The 21,540-nt window shown below is 37.0% G+C and overlaps 1 protein-coding gene across 1 annotated transcript in view; it reads right to left on the reverse strand.

The window, feature by feature from the left end:
- Window positions 1-21,540, reverse strand: part of UGGT1 (UDP-glucose glycoprotein glucosyltransferase 1) — a 112,871-nt gene that overhangs the window by 69,926 nt on the left and 21,405 nt on the right. Inside the window, exons 9-17 of the mRNA XM_043894221.1 lie at window positions 20,335-20,435; window positions 19,572-19,671; window positions 18,213-18,273; window positions 13,926-14,017; window positions 12,602-12,752; window positions 10,081-10,200; window positions 8,916-9,001; window positions 3,975-4,110; window positions 1,908-2,039 (exon numbers count right to left, since the gene is read on the reverse strand). Coding sequence (XP_043750156.1) covers window positions 1,908-2,039; window positions 3,975-4,110; window positions 8,916-9,001; window positions 10,081-10,200; window positions 12,602-12,752; window positions 13,926-14,017; window positions 18,213-18,273; window positions 19,572-19,671; window positions 20,335-20,435 — 979 coding nt within the window. The remainder of the gene's footprint in view (window positions 1-1,907; window positions 2,040-3,974; window positions 4,111-8,915; window positions 9,002-10,080; window positions 10,201-12,601; window positions 12,753-13,925; window positions 14,018-18,212; window positions 18,274-19,571; window positions 19,672-20,334; window positions 20,436-21,540) is intronic.

Below are 21,540 nucleotides of genomic sequence, written 5' to 3' on the forward strand. Positions count from 1 at the left end.
AATCTTGCCATTTGTGACAACATGGATGGACCTTGAAGTTAATAAGCTAAGTGAAATAAGTCAGATGGAACAGGACAAATACCACAGGATTCCACTTATATGTTAAAGATAAAAATCTAATAAACAAGCAAAACAAAATAAATGAACAAACCAAACAAAAACAAACATGTAACAAAGTAGTGGATACTGGAGGGGAAGAAATGACTAAATAGGATCAACTGTACAGTGATGGATGGAAACTAAATTTTTGGTGAGCAAGTTGTAGGGCACACAGAAGTAGAAATAAAATGTTGTACACAAGAAACTTATATAATGTTATAAATCAATGTTACCTTAATAAAATTATATTAAGTTAAATTAAATGAGAGGAAGGGAGAAAATGAAAATAAACCGAATGATGAGAAAAACAAAAAAGTGAAAGGCTAAAAACAACTGGTGCTAAACTGGGTGTGCATAAAACCTGAGAGGGAAATTATAGAATCTAGGATTCTGTACTCAGATAAAAGAGTAATTATAAACAATGCATTCATTATCAGTATGGTTTCTAATGAAATGATAGCTCAGATCTCCAAGCAGATGAATCAAATGTCTTGTGTTTCATTCAAAGAAATGAAAAAAGTTGGTAAATAAATATACTCTTACTGTTTTAAATTGTTTCAGAAACAGATTTTGATTCCTTGCCTTAACATTTATTTTCAATAAACTAACCACCATGTTGTCAGGAAGCATTTAACAGGAGGCTTCCTGTGTGCTGTTTCCGATCTGTCAGGAAACCTTTGGCCCTTATTAATTCCTGAATATTCAGGAATTAAGAGGAGAGGCACGCCTTTCCCAGGGCTGAGGAATCCAGGCATTTCCTTTGTTAGTTTCTCATTACGGTGATAAGTACCCTCTTCTCTCCTTAATAGGGATAGCCTTGTGTTTTGTAAGTCTGGAATTTTAATCTTTATCTTTGCTGAGAATAACTACCTTGTAAGACAGTATATATGCCCACACCATGTTGATTAAAACACCTTTGCTCCATCAGAGCTTTGGTCCCCGTGTCTTTCTTTCTTCCTTTCTTTCTTTCTCTCTCTCTATTTCTGGCTGATTCCCTGGAGCGTGAAAGCCGGCTGCTTAACCCAGGGAATATTAGCCTCTTTCCTACTTTCACTTTCTCATCGTCAACTCCAGACCACGAGGTTCCAGTCCATTAAACCAACACCATGTTACTGTTTGCAATAAAGGTCCTTCACTGTATTTACATGTCTCATTATTATCTTTAAATAAAGATTTTAAAATATTTCCCTATATCTTTAATATCAGACTTTGCCATTCTGTTTATTACATTTCTTATTGCATTCCCACCTTTAGCCTAAACAATTAAACACATGACATACATTAGGCTATGCATCATGCCCTGACAAGCATACATCATATATATGCAACAGCTTTTATCTGGAACATAAATCACATAAGTACTACCACTGCATGATAAAGATAAATTATTTTTCAATTTAATAGTTAATAGACCAGCTAAAGATCAGTGATACATTCACAAAATTGAAAAATAAACTATATTTGCAAAGATAAAAAAGTGATCTGGTTTCTAAATTTTTAAAATGGTAAGTATCTAAATATTTCACCACCACCACCAGCTATATTAATAAAAATCCTGGTGGCTCAGCTGGTAAAGAATCCACCTGCAACGCAGGAGACCTGGGTTCGATCCCTGGGTTGGGAAGACACCCTGGAGAAGGGAAAGGCTACCCACTCCAGTATTCTGGCCTATGAGAATTCCATAGACTGTATAATCCATGCGGTCGCAAAGAGTCAGACACAACTGAGTGACTTTCACTTTCAATAATAAGGGGAGGTAAGGAAAGCATAGTGTTGCAGTCAGATGAGAAACACCAGAGAATGTTTACCTTCCGATTCTGATCATAAGCAGAGTCAATTCCCAAAATGCTATTCACTTCCACATATGGATATTTCTTCTCCAGGACAGTGACCACATGTTCAACTTTCAGTCTTTCTCCAGTCCTTACTTTGTTATACATCTAAAGAAAGAAAAACCAAGTAACCAACTACACTTTCAAATCCAAATTTCAGAGTACTTATTACAAAAGATTTCAAAATGCAGAGGGAAAAAAAAACAATAGCTATTTCTCTTAAAGAGCAAATGGGACATATTAGCAATTCTCCCTTTTCTGTATACTTCCTTAGGCCTTCTTAAGTTAGAAACTATATATTCGTAAAATAACTCAGTCAGTTCATACTCACATTAAAAGTCCAAAATGCAAAAATCTGTTAATTTTTAAAAAATCTGAATACTTATAAGTAATCCTTGAAATAATGTCTATGATGTTTAAGGGGAAAAGAGTTTCAAAATATGTATGGCATAATCCCTGTTTGTAAAAGGCAGACATAAAACAAACAACAAAACTGTGTCTGTGCATATAGTTAAGCATATGTAGGATATACTAAGCAAGCTTTTAATAGTGGCTGCCTTCAGGGAGCAGAATTAAGGAGAGGAGAGAAGAGATTTTTAACTGACGTTGCAATATTATTTTTTAAAAATTTTAATAACAAACATATTCTTTTTCCTTTTGTGACTAAAAAGAAAAAGAAAACTCACTATCCTTTCCCTCATACACATAGCTATGAGGGGAAAAAACTTTAAAAAGCAGACTTTAAACCCCTTATCCTCAGTAACTTCACACGAACCTGTTTCATTCTCCACAGCCTACTGCTAATCATGGGTCCACCCTTATTTCTTACAGAGGTCACAGCAACAGCTCATCAACTACTACTTCTGCCACTTTCTCCACCCTTCATCAGATCCATCTCCATTATACGCATCAAAATGAGGTTTTTCAGTTGGATTGGAGTTTAACTCTAGACCCGGATACCTGTTACCCAGCCTAATGGGCTCAATGACTAGGTTCCCTTCTCCACTCTGCACTCACAATATTCCGTTCAAGTCATGCTAACAACTTGGAGTCACTACCTCTGATCTGCAGTCATTGTTCACTGACTCCTGTTTGTTCGCCTGTGCAGAGCTGAGACAACTTTACACTCCACAAGAACACCCTCACTCCAAGTGCAGTGAGGTCTTCATGCTGCTGCAGCCAGCGGCGCTACACAGAACCAAACCACCTCTGTGGAGGTGTCCCCCAATAGATCGTAAGGTGTTGGAGGATGGGGGAGACCTTACTCTTCTTTGTAAAGGGTGCATCTTTAATAAAGCTTGGCCAAATACATAAAGGAACACTTCAATTAATTAAAAAAAAGCCCCTGACTGAATCTCTAAACAATAGACAAAACAAGCATAATAAACAGCAGGCTGCCACCATGATTACAGGTAAAATAGAAGTGGTGAAAATCAACTGCTTTAAAATAGCTTTTAAATAATTAACACTAATCTGTAAAAAAAACAACTACTACTTATAAACTTTTAATACTCAAAAATAGAAAGAAAAAAAAACAAGGAGAATTCTCTGAACTTGAGCAAGTATCTCAAAATACATAAATATAATTCAGAACATTTCAGAGTTTCCAGCTAAAAATAGAGAAAACAGATAATAAGAATTTTATGACTTGAATATTAAATGGATTCCTAATGAAAATATCATGATGGTCTTAAAAGGAAAAAAAGTTAAGTTTTTTAAACAAGTAGAGAACATCACAGTTACCAAAAGGCATTAATCAGGATTTCAAATTGCCTAAAGGCAGAAGACTAAGATATATTAATGTATTTAGTATCTAAGGAATTAGTATCTAAGGAATCTTAGCTGAAATCTCAACAATCTATTATTAACATTTATTAATATTAGTGTATCAATAAAGGCAACTCCTAACATATAAAATGCATAAAGTTTGTGAATAATTTACCTTGTTCTCGTTCCAGAAATATAGAATCCCCTTACCACATACTGTTTCTGAGAGTAAGTTAGATTTTTAGAAATTATTCACCATTTTGAACAAAAACATACATGTGTCAGAATTTGGAAGGCATGATAATCATCCACTTCTTGTGCAACATAGTTATACGCTCTCAGAATAGCCACTCCAGCATCTTGCATCCCATCAACATCTTCAGAGTCGTTAACTACAAAGATTAAACCAAGTCTGGGGGGAGAAAGGGATGAGCAAAAAGAAGCAAATGAAACATCTCAAAGAATGAAACCAGTCAAAAAAAGGAAAGGCATCGTCTTACAAAACACAGTTCACATCATTCTTTAACATGGTTGGCAAAGGCATTCGTCACTTAAGAATAAAAAAAGCAAGTTCCCAAAGGTGGCTTAGACTATAACTATTGAAGCAAGTTGTTTCAAGATCATGAAATGAGACCATCACTAACATATAAGGTATTGCTATAGTTTTAGATGGAGATTTCGTTCTGTTTTTAAATCAAAATTAGAAGTGAAAATTCTCAGAATGTGAAAACATACATGGGTGGGGTGGATTTTGAGATTCACCCCAGCAATATGAACATCATAGGCAAATGGAAAGCATTAAAATTTTTACTACTGTCATTAAGTAAAAAGCTATACCCAAAGTTAATTACATTTTAAAACTTAAAGGAACAAACCACAAAGAGACACCATCACACATTTACAGATTGGCAAAAAAAATATGCATTGGTGATTATAGAGGCCACTAGGCTCCATCTCAGAGCAAAAGCAATGAAAAACGGCCAGTCTTTAACTAAAATGGATCACAGACATAAATGTAAAACACAAAATTGTAAAACTCATAGAAAATAACACAGGATAAAATTAGGTGATCCTGGGTTTGGCAATAATTTCTTGGGTCTAACCCCAAAAGCATCACCCACAACAAAAAGAACTGGGTATGCTGGACTCCATTTAAATTAAAAATTTCTGTTCTGCAAAAGAAACTGCTAAGAGACTGAAGATAAGCCACAGACTAGCTGAGAATCTGTGCAGAAGACACATCTGATAAAGGACTGATAGGCAGAATACCCTAAAGCTCTTAAAACTAATAATTTAAAAAAAGTTAAACTGGGCAAAAGATCTGAACAAGCACCTCATCAAACAAGACATACAGTCAGCAAAATAGAACTGCCATATGACCCAGCAATACCACTTCTGGGCATACACACTGAGGAAACCAGATCTGAAAGAGACACATGCACCCCAATGTTCATTGCAGCACTGTTTATAATAGCCAGGACATGGAAGCAACCTAGATGCCCATCAGCAGATGAATGGATAAGGAAGCTGTGGTACATATACACCATGGAATTTTACTCAGCCGTCAAAAAGAATTCATTTGAACCAGTCCTAATGAGATGGATGAAACTGGAGCCCCTTATACAGAGTGAAGTAAGCCAGAAAGATAAAGAACATTACAGCATACTAACACATATATATGGAATTTAGAAAGATGGTAACGATAACCCTATATGCAAAACAGAAAAAGAGACACAGAAATACAGAACAGACTTTTGAACTCTGTGGGAGAAGGTGAGGGTGGGATGTTTCAAAAGAACAGCATGTATACTATCTATGGTGAAACAGATCACCAGCCCAGGTGGGATGCATGAGACAAGTGCTCCGGCCTGGTGCACTGGGAAGACCCAGAGGAATCGGGTGGAGAGGGAGATGGGAGGGGGGATCGGGATGGGGAATAAGTGTAAATCTATGGCTGATTCATATCAATGTATGACAAAACCCACTGAAATGTTGTGAAGTAATTAGCCTCCAACTAATAAAAAAATTAAAAAAAAAAAAAAAAGACATTCAAGGACTTTCGTGGTGGCCCAGCAGTTAAGAATTCAGCTGTCAATGCAGGGACACAGGTTTGACCCCTGGTCAGGTAAGATCCCGCACGCCACAGGACAACTAAGCCCTTGCAGCACAACTACTGAGCCGGTGCTCCAGAGCCCATGTTCCACAGCAAGACGACCCAGCACGTTGAGAACCCACGCACCACAACCAGAAAGGAGCCCCCACCTGCCACAACTAAAGAAAGAAGGGTGCAGTGACAAAGACCCAGTGCAGCCAAAAATAAATAAATACATTTTACAGAACTGTTTTTTAAAAGATGCTCAAAGTCACGGTCATTAGGGAATTTCACATTAAAACCGTGATGAGATACCACCACACACCGATGAGAATGGATAAAATCCAAAACACAAAATTCTGGAAAAGATGTAGAGCAATAGGAACCCTCATGTTGCTGGTGAGAATGTGAAACGATACGACCATTTCAAACATAATGTGGCAGCTTCTCCAAACACTAAATACACTTTTACTGTAAGGTAAAGCAATCATACTTAGTATTTACTTAAATGCGATGAAAACTTATATCCATACAAAAACCTGCATACAAATACTTGCAGCAGTTTTACTCATAACTGCCCTAACCTGGAAACAACAAAGATGTTTGTTAACATGTAAATGGATTGAAAAACTATAGGACATCCATATAATGGAATATTACTCAGTGATAAAAAGAAATGAGGTATCAAGTCACAAAAAAGCATGGACAAAACTTAAAAGCATACTGTACTGCTAAGTGAAAGAAGCCAATCTGAAAATGGTTTATACATTATGATTCGGGAAAAGACAAAAACTACAGAGACAGTAACAAGATCGGTGTGGGCAGGGATTGGGAGAGAGGTAGGGAGGAACGAACAGGTGACACAAAAGAGATTTTTAGGGCAGTGAAACTAATCTATGATACTGTTGCAAAATAATGGTGGAGACATGTCATTACACATTTGTAAAAATTCCCAAAATGTACAACACAAACAGTGAACCCGGATATAAGCTATGGACTTTCATTAATAAGAATGCAGCAACATCAGTTCTTTAATCAACACTGCTCTAAAAAATACACAAAGTCTATTCATTTTTTTTAAAGTACAGCTTAAATAGAAGAAAACATAAACATATTTCAAACATCATGTTCTCAGAATGTATGTGCAAATTTTGTGTATCCAAAGATAACATGGTTGAGAGGGTTTGTTTTTAGATTAAAAATTGTCTTTGTTTTTTTTTTAAATCTCTCTTATGACAGAAATCCCATGAGTAAGCTCCAGGCAGGAAGGACCTAAATATTATTTTTATGAAAATAAAAATAAGGGAGAGAACCCAATTATCTCCTCACTAAGTAGCAATACTTCCCTTTCCCAGGTGTTCAATTTCTAAAAAGGGCATTAGAGTCATTCTGTTAACTAAGCCCCCAAATTCAGACTTTGGGTTCTTCCAGGCCCAGTCCCTCATCAAGGACCAGCAAGAAGGCTCTCAGATTCGTTCTCTCCTCTCCTCACTGAACTGCCAAGAACCCAGCCACCACATCAACGCAACAAAGGAAAACAACTGCTGGTCTGCCTCTCCCCCGACTATTCACAACACGCCTGTGAGGCTAATGCCTTCTTTTTATCTACCCTTGCCATCCGAAGACCATATTCCTTGTTCCTGTCTCTCAATCCAATTCAGTCAATTTTTAACTAGTGCCTACTGTGTGCCATGAGCCAACTTCTCTTTGCTCTTATTAGTCAGTTCAGTCGCTCAGTCGTGTCCGACTCTTTGCGACCCCATGAACCGCAGCACACCAGGCCTCCCAGTCCATATCCAACTCCCAGAGCCTATTCAAACTCATGTCCATTGAGTCAGTGATGCCATCCAACCCCCTCATCCTCTGACGTCCCCTTCTCCTCCCGCCTTCAACCTTTCCTAGCATCAGGGTCTTTAATGAGTCAGCTCTTCGCATCAGGTGGCCAAAGTATTGGAGTTTCAGCTTCAGCATCACTCCTTCCAATGAACACCCAGGACTGATCTCCTTTAGGATGGACTGGTTGGATCTCCTTCCTGTCCAAGGGACTCTCAAGAGTCTTCTCCAACACCACTGTTCAAAAGCATCAATTCTTCAGTGCTCAGCTTTCTTTACAGTCCAACTCTCACATCCATACATGACTACTCTTATATTTCCCTTTTAATCAAACATAGCTCTGGCTGTAATCTGCCACTGAGCCAGGTAGTATTCATGTTTACATTAAAAATTTCATTAAACTCAAAACCTCTGCTTTTCCATCAGTGAAAACCCACCTTTTTCTTCAAAGTCTACTTAAATCCAACTTTGCCATGAAACCTTTGTCCTTCCCAAATAACTGTCTATAGTCTTTTGTTTCCCTGAAATTCCGAAGAAGTTATAACTAGTAAGGATATAACTCAGCCCTTAATCAAGTATCTTACAGGGAAGTAGGCACAGCATTTTTTCCAAGAGGGTAGAAATGTGCCTTATATACCACTCACAGCATTTAGCTCAGTGCTGAGTATGGAACACACAATAACATTTGTTAACTAAAGCACTCTTTTCTTCTTTATTTTCATGTTTTCTAAGAATTCAACTTTTATCAACTCATAAAATTATCAGATATTATTTAGAATGTGAGTGAAAATACCTTAACCTTTATATGTAAAACCTTAAAACATTGTTCTTAAAAGGCACAGTGGAAACTCAGCCATTTAATACTCCGTTGGCAGATTTGGTAAAATCTATTTAGTGAAATAACTGTGTCTGTTTGCATCTATAAAAAGCTGTGTATACATTTAGTTCTGAATCTAACAAAAGTTCTTGGCAAAGCTTCTTATCTCTGCCAAAAGTGGAGGTAGGCTTTGTGATGTGGACACTTCTGTAGGAAAATTCCCTTCCATTGGGAAATAAACTGAAATCACATGCTATTTTTACATGGGCTATTTACTAATAACTCAATGACAGTAAGATTCTATTCATCAAGTTCTCTACCCCAAAATACACTGGCTTCATACTGAGCTAAAGATAAAACTGTCATTAATGATCCCCACAATTAATTATCCTAAAGTTCAGTAGTACCAGATTTGCATTTAAGAATGACAAACAAAACCTCAACTGTTATATTATCAAATCAACAATGATGTTACCTTAGTGGTATATGATTACTGAGGAACATCTCAGCTGTGTTAATCAACTCTGCAGTGCTTTCGTGAGTAGGATCAACTATGAAAACCTATAGGAAGAGGGAAAGGAAAACATGAAATGACATTTACTCAAATGTCACTGGGTCAGTAAAAATGCCTTAGTCTTTTTATTGGGTTGGCTGTTTTTCTCCAGCTACTTTTGAACGTTATAAAAAAGAAATTATACAAATAGCAGTTATCCTCCCTCTGTATTCAAAGAACATGGTACTCAAAGACTAAATTATTTTCTCGTGATTTTACGCTAACATGAAAACTACATCCAGATGCCTTATTTCTATTCTTCACTACTTAACAATACATATTTTATTAATCCTTCCCCTTTAGAAAACAGAGATTAGCTTCTTGGGTATTCATTTCAAAGGGCAGAACCCAATTTTTTGACCACAATAATAGGTATCATGTATTAAGCTCTCATGATGTGCTTTAAAAACTAATAGCTATCTCACTGAATCAAATAAAGTTCTCATTTAATAAATTATTTCATATTCCAAGAAAAAAAAAGAGACTGAAATTTTGACTAGGAAGGAAAAAAGGGGGTTTTAAGAGTGACGGAAGTACAGAAGATAATTTCCCTAAAAAGTTCTGAGGAAGCCAACCTCGGCCCTCACCTGCCCAGTCTCTTCAGGAGCTGCATGAGGGAAGAGAAAGACATGAGATGGGGAAAGAGGGCCAACTAAGAACCTCTATCTCTCTAAAGCAGTGGAATAAGGATAAAAAGTAGGAGCTGGCAAAGATTTATTTAAGAGAATGAACTATCAAATTTTATGGATTAAGCTATTTAAGAAAAATGTTAGATATATTTATCTTCTGAGTGAAAAAGGAAAACTATCTTAAAACTCAAGACAATCTAAACCTTCAACTTAAAGATGAGGAGCATCCCTTATTATGTGGACATTTCACAGCCCTACAATCAATGAATACATTTCCAAACCCTTTCCGTTTGAACATAGAGCTAGAAAGAGAGCATATTTAGTGGTGGTAGTGGAGGGCGGGAGCGAGGCAGAGAAGCAACTAGTAAAGGAGAGAAGTGAACATTGTAGATATGATAGAAAAGGAAGAAGGGAAGGGAGAAATAGAGATCATGGTCCAGCAAAGAAGTTTCACTTACCATGTTGTGCAAGTTCTTCCTGATCTGTCGGATTACACCAGGAAAGGTGGGGCGAAGCAATTCTTGTAGACTAGAAGGCCATGAATTGTATCTGCTATCAACTTCCAGGTTGTTGATCCACTACAAAAAAAAGAACACACATGGCGTATATACTTTAGTTACCACCAGTGAAATTTGCAAAAACAACAGTAAGACTTTATTTCAAGAATAATCATGTAGGAAAAGACCATTTTCAAAAATATAAAGATCAAGTAGAAAAATGAATGACTAGGACTTCCCTGTGGTCCAGTGGTAATGTCCCCAGTGCAGAGAGCACAGGTTCAATCTCTAGTCCAGGAAGATCCCACACGCTGTGAGCCAACTAAGCCTATGTGCCACAACTGCTGAAGCCCACAAGCGTAGAGCCTGTGCCCCACAACAAGAGAAGCCACTGCAAGGGGACAGCCACACACGGCAGCTAGGAAGTAGCCCTGCTCTCGGTAACTGGAGAAAGGCCACATGCAGCAATCAAGACTCAGCACCACCAAAAATAAATCAATAATTTTGTTTAAGTGACTAAAATACAAGCCACAGAATATAAGGAGGTATGTGCAACTTACAAAATCAATAAAGGACTAGTGTCAAGAACATCTACAGAAATCTAACAAATCAATTTAAAAAGGCAAGAAACATATGAGAAATAGAAATGAGTCAAAAACATGAATAAGGAATTTATAGAGGAAATTTAAATACGCAATTAACACAAGGAAAGATACACACCTTCACTAGTAATCCAAGAAATATAAACTAATAAGCACAATGTAATTTCACTCATATTGTCAATATCCAAGAATAGGCAAAAATATAGAACAATGGGCATTTTCATCCAATTCTGAAGTCTGGAACAGTCACTTTAGAGAAAATGACCTAATAAAGATGAAACTTTTGTTACTATCCTACCACTAAGTACTGCAGCTCTAGGTATCTATCCCACAAGTCTACCCACTCCAGTATTCTGGCCTGGAGAATTCCATGGACTCTAGAGTCCATGGGGTCACAAGAAGTTGGACATGACTGAGCAACTTTCACTTCACTTCACTTCAAAGATGAAACTTTTGCTATTATCCAAGTACTGCAGCTCTAGGTATCTATCCCAAATATTAAATTCTCAAATGTACAAAGAGAGGTACAAAGGGGCCATAACAATACTGCTCAAAACAGTAAAAAATTAGAAACAACTAAATTTTCATCAAAAATGAATGAATTAAATGGTACATAATATCTGTACAAAAGAGCAGGGTGGGAAAGTATGTGAATAATACTTTGTTCAGGTAAATAAAGAGTATTTCTGGAAGGATATACAATGAATTGATAAAGCCTGTTTCTTCTAGGAAGAAAAACTGGACATCTCGGTGAAGAGTTTTTTCAACATACACTCTTTTGTACATCTTAAATTCCACATTGTGAATTTATAAAAGATATTTTTTTAAAATAAGAAAAATATAAAAGATGGTATGATAAACGAGACCTTTATGTATCAAGCAGATAAGTCTTGAAAAAATTGCTGAGTAACTCATTTTTTTTTTCATTTGATGAAGGATACTGAGATATGGCATTTTTCAAAATTTTAAAAACATATGACAGGGAAGAAAATGATCAAATAAGTGACAGGAGGGATACATGCCCACTTCAAAAGATGAATTATCTGCAGGGAGGAGAGGGGTGGAACTAGGAAGAGATATAAAGAGGGCTTTGACCGAAACTTTTTTTCTTCCAAGAAAACATGAAATGATTAAACTAACATTTACTAAGTATGGCAATGGGTCCTATATTGTTAATTATGTCAATTTCTTTACTCTGTAATGAAAAAACTTCTACAGAAAAACAAATCACGTAACAGTATTCATCAACATAACAGTTATAACACCAAGTAAGAATTCAAGTAGGAAACACCTACATTCTGTGTTACTCCCCTTTCCAAAAAATTTCCCTAAACTAAATGCAGGACAGACACCAAGAAAAAGGGCCTGGAGAGCTAAAGGTGCGGGTACGTCTCTACTGCTTGTATCACTTTCACCACAACTACCCGAGGCAGCTCTAATCCCTCTAGTCTCTTATATCTGAGGAGACAAAGGCCCAGAGACATCATATAGCAGATATTAATCTATATAAATCATTCAGTATTGAAGTCTTTTCTTAAAGAGGCTTGGTAGCTAAAATAATATTTTTAAACAAAATCACACAAGACCAGCATGCAACTAAAAACTAAACACTTTCCCAAGAGATGCTCAGCTGATTCCTAAGGAGATATAAAATTCGAAAAATCACCATCTTAACCACATTAAACCAAATGACTCAACTTTCTGGAGCATTTAAGAGCCTACTTTATTATACACACATATGCCATATAAGCAGTTGTTGCAAATCTTTGATGCCAATGAAAGAGATGACAGGAATAACTTATCTTTCATAGAAGACAGATGCAAAATCCATAATAAAATAATTGGCCAAATCCCCCCCTGGACACTCACAGAATACCTACCGAAATAGCAGGGCTCCTGATGTCCACAGCATAGTCGGCCTCAGAGGGCTGTATATTCAGTTTCAAGACATTATGCAGAGAAAGGCCTTCTATTCCCAGTCTATGTAGACCCTCCATCACTCGAGCTTCATTCCTCAATATGTCAAACAGACTGGGGGAAAAAAACAGTATTTAGGAAAAAAGGCTCTAAAAAAAAAATTCTCACCATGAAAAAATTCATCAGTTCAAACTCAATGCCCCATCACACTAGTTGAGAAACCAAAAGAGGAGGTTCTTCCCTTGCTTCATTTTGTCCAAATATGCAGAACACAGTGGGTAAGACTTGCTTCTTGGTTGATACTTATTTATACTTACCAATGTATACATTGTGTAGAGATTAACTACACACACACAATTTGAGGATGAAATAATCCTAAATCTGGATTTTACACTGTATGTTTTTAAAAACACTAAAGTAATCTCCCTGTGATATTTCTTATAACTGTACATGAACCTACAACTATCTGAAAATAATTTAGTAACACCAAAAATTATACTAAATAACATATGTTTCAATATCAGTATCAATTCCCACAAGGCCCACATACATATGATCATAGAAAAAGGTCTGGAGGAATTCACACCCAACTTAAAAGGTTTGCAGGGTAAGGAAGATTAAATAAGATGAAATGAAGACTTTACTGTTTAGTTCCTTTATCTCTGCATTATTGAAAAGTGTTTACAAAAAGCTAGTACACAGTTTGTAATAGTATGGAAAATTAAAGTTTTTTTTAATATGAAATAAAAACAAGGGCAGTCTTTTAATGTGTTCTTTACCAATTTTTTACTAGGTCTGAAAGCACATAAAAGCCTGATTAAATTAACATGAAAAGTATCTTACTGTGGAAACTGCTTCTTCTGAAGCATTAACCAACCATAGCTTTTGTTTTCACTATTATAAAACCTTAGTGTCAACTATGTCACTTTTAACTTCAAAGATAAAATCAGAATTCCACTTGTCTTCCACACCCACCCACCCCAAAATTTATGGGGACAATTTAGAGAAATTTAATCCTAAACCACATTTTAACAAAAAGATAGGTATTCAAATAATAGACACTTGGACCTTAAATGTCCAAGGTATCAGATGTACATTATGATAAAAAATGGCCAAGTATCATTCTGCCCATCCCAGCCAGAATAGGGACTACCTAAATGCATTCACTGGGCTGATAAGTCATCAGGTTTTGCAACATGTCACATCAAAGAGGGACAACAGTCTGGACATATCATAAGCAGCCACACATCATTAAAACTTTTCAGAGTGAAAAATATTTATCCATACCTGAATATATCTTGTGTCTCTAAATCAATATGAAGTCCATTGATGAATAGTGCTGAATCTCCAGGCTGTAATCCTAAAGTTCCCTTGAAATACTGAAATATTAAAAATCTATTAAGGAGTAGGAAGAGAATGTTTAACAAAAATTTCCACATTTCTGGCTTTATGTACAAATATTGACAATGATTATTACACTGTTTCCTACAATGTTGGGGTAGGGAGGGTATTCAATAAGCCAAGTGCTGAGATTTACTTTTCTGCTACCCTTGCCTGTCTGTGATGCTAGTCAAGGTTGAGCCAGCAGTCACTAACAGCTGGCCTTCTGGATGAAGTCCAGGGATCTGATCCAAAAGGGTTTCAAAACCCTATACCTCCCTTAAACCTCCAAACTAAGGCATACCAAGATACTGAGTCGCTGAGCTAAGGGTGGCACCTATATGCACCCAAGCTCTCTAAGGCCTGGCCTTTAGGGGGCCCTCCAACTGATGCTCACAGTCATGGTGGAACACACATGACTGACTGCACAGCCCTGCAGCCTTCAGAACTGCCTAACCCATTGGAAACACTGCTTTGATACCATATCTTAGCTTCTATTGACTTCTATCCTTTCCATTCAATTCTTTCTCTCCAAGAAAACTGGAACGGTTAATCATATATTCGACACCACACAGTAAAGAAGAAAAGGAACAAATCAGATACTAGGGACAGAACTTGGATCCCTTAAGCTCTCCCAGGGCTGGGGGTGAGCAGCAGGGACCGCTGGGCTCCCTTCATGACCCCGCAGTCAGTGGACCAAGAGAAATTAACTCTAAGATCTAGCACTGTGTGGGAAATACACAAGAGAAAACAATGCAGAAGCCACAGCTTTTGCTTCTTTGCCCTGAGAAGATAAATGGTAAGCAAGAGAAGGGTAGATAATAGAAAACTCCATCAACGAGAATCAGAAATTTTCACATGGGAAAGAAAAACTCCACATCTGCTCACTCCCAGGCTGCAAACACAGCATCCTGTGACTGTGGGAAAGACTGACTGGGATCTATGAGAAATGAAACACAGCTGAGGGCAGGGATCCCATGCTGAAAACAGGTGACCGAGTGGAAGTTATCAAATGCTCTGCTCTATTGGGCTTCAACAACTCTGCCAGGCAGAAGATGAGAAGATCCTTTTCTGGAGACTACACAGGTTAAGACGAAAAGTTTAAAGATCTGTCACTGGAGTGCCCTAAGAAATGACCATATCACCTTAGCCTACAGTCACAAAGCTGCATTCTTAGGGATTTCAATCAGATTTTTATTGCCTTGCTCTCCAATACGAGCAGTTAGTGAGAGATCACCAGATATCTCAGAAGAGCCTCCAACATTTAAGACAAAAGAGGCCAAAACAAAAAGAAAGGCAACTTAAAAGGAAACAGACTATGAAAAGAGAAGAAAGCACACACATGAACCACTGATATCTTCAGAAAAGTAACACCATAAAGAGAAGAATCCAATTAACAATAACCTTTGCAAATTAAAAATTTGACAACTAAAGGAAAGAATCTCAACAAATGGTCTGAAAATCCATCCCAGAAAAGTTTAAAAATAAAAGACAAAAGAACTAGAAAACAAGAAATAAAAGATTTTTAATGAGGTCAAACAACTCAAGAAGGTATAACATCTTAAGAGTAAACAGGAGTTCTAGAAAAACAGAAAAGAGAAACCAAAAAGACAAAATGCAAAGAAATAAGTCCAGAAAATTTCCCAAAACTACAGGAAATGATTTTCCAGATTTAAAAGGTCCACAAACCACTAAAAAGTACAAGGACTTTTTTAAAAGGCATTGTTGTTGTTCAGTCGCTAATTCGTGTCCGACTCTGCACCTCCATGGACTGCAGCATATTAGGCTCCTCCATCCTCTACTATTTCACAGAGTTTGGTCAGAATAATGTTCATTGAGTCAGTGATGTCATCTAACCATCTCATCCTCTGCTGCCCTCTTCTCCTTTTGCCTTCAATCTTTCCCAGCATCAGGGTCTTTTCCAATGTTCTTCACGTTAGGGGGCCAAAGTACTGGAGCTTCAACTTTAGCATCAGTCCTTCCAATGAATATTCAAGATTAATTTCCTTTAGGATGTCCTGGTTTGATCTCCTTTCTGTCCAAAGGACTCTCAAGAGGCTTCCCCAGCACCACAGTTCCAAAGCATCAATTCTTCAGCACTCAGCCTTCTTTATGGTCCAACTCTCACATCTGTACATGACTACTGGAAAAACCATAGCTTTGACTATACGGACCCTTGTTGGCAAAGTGATGTCTCTGCTTTTTAATATGCTGTCTACGTTTGTTATGGCTTTCCTTCCAAGGAACAAGCATCTTTTAATGTCATGCCTGCAATCACCATCCACAGTGACTTTGGAGCCCAAGAAAATAAAGTCTGTCACTGTTCCAGTTTTTCCCCTTCTATTTGCCATGAAGTGATGGGACTTGATGCCATGACCTTAGAATTTTGAATGTTGAGTTTTGAGCCAGATTTTTTACTCTCCTCTTTCACCCTTTTCAAAGGGCTCTTTAGTTTCTCTTCACTTTCTTCCATCAGACTGGTATCATCTGCCTATCTGAGGTTGTTGCTATTTCTCCCAGTAATCTTAACTCCCAGCTTGGGATTCATCCAGCCCAGCATTTCCCATGATGTACTCTGCACACAAGTTAAACAAGCAGGATGATAATATGTACTCCTTTCCCAATTTTGAACCAGTCAGTTGTTGCACATCTGGTTCTGTTGCTTCTTGACCTGCATACAGGTTTCTCAGGAGACAGGTAAGGTGACCTGGTATTCTCATCCCTCTAAGAATTTTCCAGTTTTTTTGTGACCTACACAGACAAAGGCTTTAACACAGCCAATGAAGCAGATGTTTTTCTGGAATTCCCCTGCTTTCTCCATGATCAAACAATGTTAGCAGATTGACCTCTTGTTCCTCTGCCTTTTATAAACCCAGCGTGTACATCTGAAAGTATCAATTCACATACTGCTGAAGCCTAGCTTGAAGGATTTCGATCATAACCTTGTTAGCGTGTGAAATGAGTGCAATTTTATGGTAGTTTAAACATTCTTTGGCATTGCCCTTCTTGGCATTATCACTGTGAAATTTCAGATTACTAGGGTCAAAGAAAAGATTTTATGATTCAAAAAAAAAAGCCCAGCATACAAAGGCTTCAGACTTCTCAAAAGCCATAATGGAAACCACAATTCCAAGGAGGAATGCCTTCAAACTTCTAAATAACTTCCAACCTAGAATTCTATACCCAGACAAGCTACTGATAAAATCAGAAACAGAAGGGACTTCCCTGATGGTCCAGTGGTTAAGACTCTGCCCTTTCGTTGCAGGAGGTGCGGGTTTGATCCCTTATCAGGTACTGAGATCCATGCAACACAGCATGGTCACAAAAAAAAAAAATGGAAAACTGATTTCTTAGAATTTACCTCACACACAACCCTTCTCATGAAGAATGATTTGCTGCACCAAAATAAGGGAATAAACCAAAATCAAAGAAGACATGGAATCCAAGAGATAGGAGATCCAACAAAAGAGGTTAAAGGAAGGTCCCAAGGTAACTGATATGTACTAGACATAAAGAGAGGATGGCATGGCAACCCACTCCAGCATTCTTGCTTAAAGAATCCCCAAGGAGAGAGGAGCCTGGTGGGCTACAATCAATGGGGTCACAAAGAATCGAACATTACTGAGCGACTAATCACAGCACAACACTAGACACAAAGAACAACCAGTCCACAGTAAAGCAGATCAAAAATTGATATAATCATGACAAAACTACAGGGATAATAGAGAGACGGGGACAGTGCCAGTATGAAGTACTGGTAGACAGTGGGAGGAGAGGGACTGCGGTGAAAGAAAGTTAAACCTCACCATTGTAACAGAAGCCAATCTATGAGACTGGAAAATGAGAAAGTACCAATTTAAGCTTGCTAGGATCTGGAGATAAATATCAAAGGAAATCAGGAGTTGAAAGCAGATGCTTCTGGGAAGGGGGATACACAGGGAGTGGGACATGTTAGGGGCGGATGTTATTTTTCTAAAGAAACTGATAACATTATTTGAAGCTTTGAGTTATATTCATATTCAACTGTGATTAAAAACGGAAAGTATAAAAAAGATTCCATAAATGAATCAAAATACCATCATCTTTAATAAAAGAAGAGTAAAACCATTAAATGTCACTGATTTAACTCACAATTGTGCATCTTTAAAGATATAATACAAAATAGAAAGGCTACTATTTTCCATTGGTTAGTACCTTCTGATTCTCTTCCACTTCAGCTCTAAGTTCTGAACTCACAGCTGTTTTGGTTATTGCTCTAAGGAAAGAAAAACATTATCAGTGACTGGTTTAGTATTTACCTTCTGAGCCACCAGGGAAGCTCAGTATTTGATATACATGACTTCAACTTCCCTATATGAAACAACACACTGTTCAATAAATTACAAAAAAAACTAAATGGAAAAAACTCTAAACCTTTACAATTGATAAAATAAATTTCTCCTCTCAGATGTGTATATTGTTCATTATCACAAGATATAAAACCAAGGAAAAGTAATAATAATAGCTGATTTTAATGCAAGTGCAGTTATTTCCAGGAACTTAGTTAAATATATGCAACTCTATTCCTATACATCATCTCTACAGCTCATAGAATAAAAGGATAATGTTAAATAAGTTAAGGCTACAGACTGCTCAACCTTTTTAAGCATATGTATCTCTTCAACAGGGCTTCCCAGGTGCTGCTAGTAGTAAAGAACCTACCTGCCAATACAGGAGACGTAAGAGATCAGGTTTGATCCCCTGGAGGAGGGCACAGCAACCCACTCCAGTATTCTTGCCTGGAGAATCCCCATGGACAGAGAAGCCTGGTGGACTATAGTCCACAGGGTCACAAAGAATCAGACACAACTGAAGCGACTTCACACGCACATGTCAGCAGCACACATGACTAAATAAGGACGTACTACATGATTTTTAAGTCCTGTCTAAGTGTTTTCCACGACTAACCAAGTAAACAAACTTATTTACAAAAGCACCTCAGTTAAAACACCTCATTCAATTACTCAAGTAAAGGACTGACAATCATTTAAGTTTCTGAAAATGTGGCTTTTAAAACAAGTTTGCCTCATATTTATGAGAAGTAGAGGACCTTTATACAACTGAAAGCAATGCAGAAAAGCTGCATTCAAAACCTTAATCAGTCACTATGAACAAGTCAGCCTCTATAATTCATTTCCTTCATCAAGATTGATTAAGACGATATATATGAAATTGTTTAGGAACAAAAGCACTAGAGTCCACAGCAGACCCTAGATTAGTTACGTCTGCATACATTAAATTTTGTTAACTCATCTAATCCTGAAAGGCAGGCACTGTTATTTCTGTCTTATTGCTGAAGAACGTGATTATTTGCAAAGTTGCTCTCTTCAACCACACGAGGCAGGGGTGCCTTCTTAAAAAGACGGTACCATTAGTATTACAGTACTGGTAGCAACAGGACTGTAATTTTCTAAGCATTTTCATATTTTAGTGACTTCAGCATGGCATACACATGGACATAATTAGACATACGTTAAAAAGAAGACTGTCTCAAACTGTATTACTCTACGTTACCTGGCTTTGGTGGGGAAGTTTTGGCTGAGGTCCTTCATGATTACGAGAGCTAACTCAACAGGAGCAGCCAAGATTCGTGCAGCAGCCTGAAAACTTAGATCTGCAAGAGCGTCAAACAGAAGTTGAAGTGTGTTAATCAGACACATGAGAAGCAGGAAAAAACACTTATTTCCAATTATCTTCTTGGTAATTAAGAATGCCACCATTTCAGAGCACATCCAGGTTTTACACAGTTCACAGGCCCCTGGAGTGTTTACTGTAGCTGTTCCTTGATCTGCCTGCATAAACACTAGGGTACACACCAACACATTTAGCACAGGATTAATCATCCCAAATCCTTTTCCTTCTTCTGAATTTACAACATATCACAAAGTATAGCAGAAGATTTTAGTAAATTACCTTGGGAAAAAAACTTTGATATATAGTTCTTTAGACCAGAAGAGCACAGCCTGCCATACTGAGATGCCTTTAGCATCCAACTGTTTAATAAATGTACACATATAGAAACGCAAAGATTCTGACAAGCTTGTTTCTAGTTTTACAAACTAACACATCTGGTCAAAGAGAGAAAGATCTGGTACTCGTCTACAAATATATATTATTCTGCTAAGTGTTATCTGTCTACAAAAGGACTTCCTTCCATTTCTGATAAATCATAATAAATCACATGACCCTTAAAATCTGTGAATAAATACAAACAAATACAAATTCTAACTTTTTTAACACCGTAAACTTTAAAACAATTCTTCTACATTTTTATTACCTTGCAACTGCCAGACTTTTAAAGGTGCCATTTCATTGGTGCTCTCAACGAGATGCTTTCTGAGTTCTTTCAACTGTCCCTTCAGGTCAGGGTGCAGGTCTCTGAAAGAAACACAAAATCAATTCCTTTCATGTGTCTTTTCTTTCCCAAAGCATTTAGAAGTTGGCCTCAAATTTATCTTCACGACTTTTCCCTCTACATAATAAAAAAAATCCTACAATATAGGAAAAATATTAAAGTATAACTACTTTTCTTAAAAAAAATTAATAAGTTCATTTAAAAACTAACACAGATTAAAAAAAAAAAAAACACAGATTTTAAAAATGCATCACTACGAAAGTGATTCTGTCTTTGAGGGGAAGGAGAGGAGTGGGACTGAGAGTACGGAACAGAGAGGACCTCAACTCTGTTCACTGTGTTTTACTCAACTTGTTTCTTCTTTTTCTTTAAGGAAAAGAAGGCATTATGTTGAAGGGGAAAAAACTCAATTCACAGTTTCTTTCATACAGAAAAGCAAGTATGATAGCAACAATCAATTCTGAGTGGTGAGTATGTGGGTATATTATTCTCCTTTCCTGAATCTTTTTAATTTCTCAAAATAAAACTGGAAATACCTTGCTGCCAGTCCCAAAATGAATTTCTTTCAATACCTGCCCATAAATCCTTTACTCAAATGAATATAATTCAAGCTATCCAAAATAACTGGATTTTGCTTAGTTTTATCTCAAAATACAGTGCCTTCTATTTAAAGTTAGTAAAACAAATTTTCAGAGGCAGAGATATATCATTTAGATCAGAAAAACAGATGGAGTAGACTAATTGTTTTTAAATATTATAACTCAAAATTTCTTAAATACAACATGCCAAAAGTAAAACATTTACTCAGATCACTCACCATCCAATCAATCCATTTGAGTTACTACAAACTTTTGTTCATGATAAAAGTAGGTTAAAATGGCCAATTACTTTAAATAGCTAAATAACTATTCTGAATGTCCATAAAAGAAAATGTCTTCAATATTCTACACAACATCTTTGTGCTATAAATACATGAAATCATAATGCTATCCAAAAAACAAACATAAAACGTGAATATGAAAAGAAACTATGGAAATCTGGATGCAATAAAAATGGAACCTGATTGCATACTAATGAGGCCATAATTGGTGTTCAACACAAAGAAACGTACATATGCACAGGACGAAC

Source organism: Cervus elaphus, chromosome 33, assembly GCF_910594005.1.
Source record: "Cervus elaphus chromosome 33, mCerEla1.1, whole genome shotgun sequence".
Classification (NCBI taxonomy): Eukaryota; Metazoa; Chordata; class Mammalia; order Artiodactyla; family Cervidae; genus Cervus; species Cervus elaphus.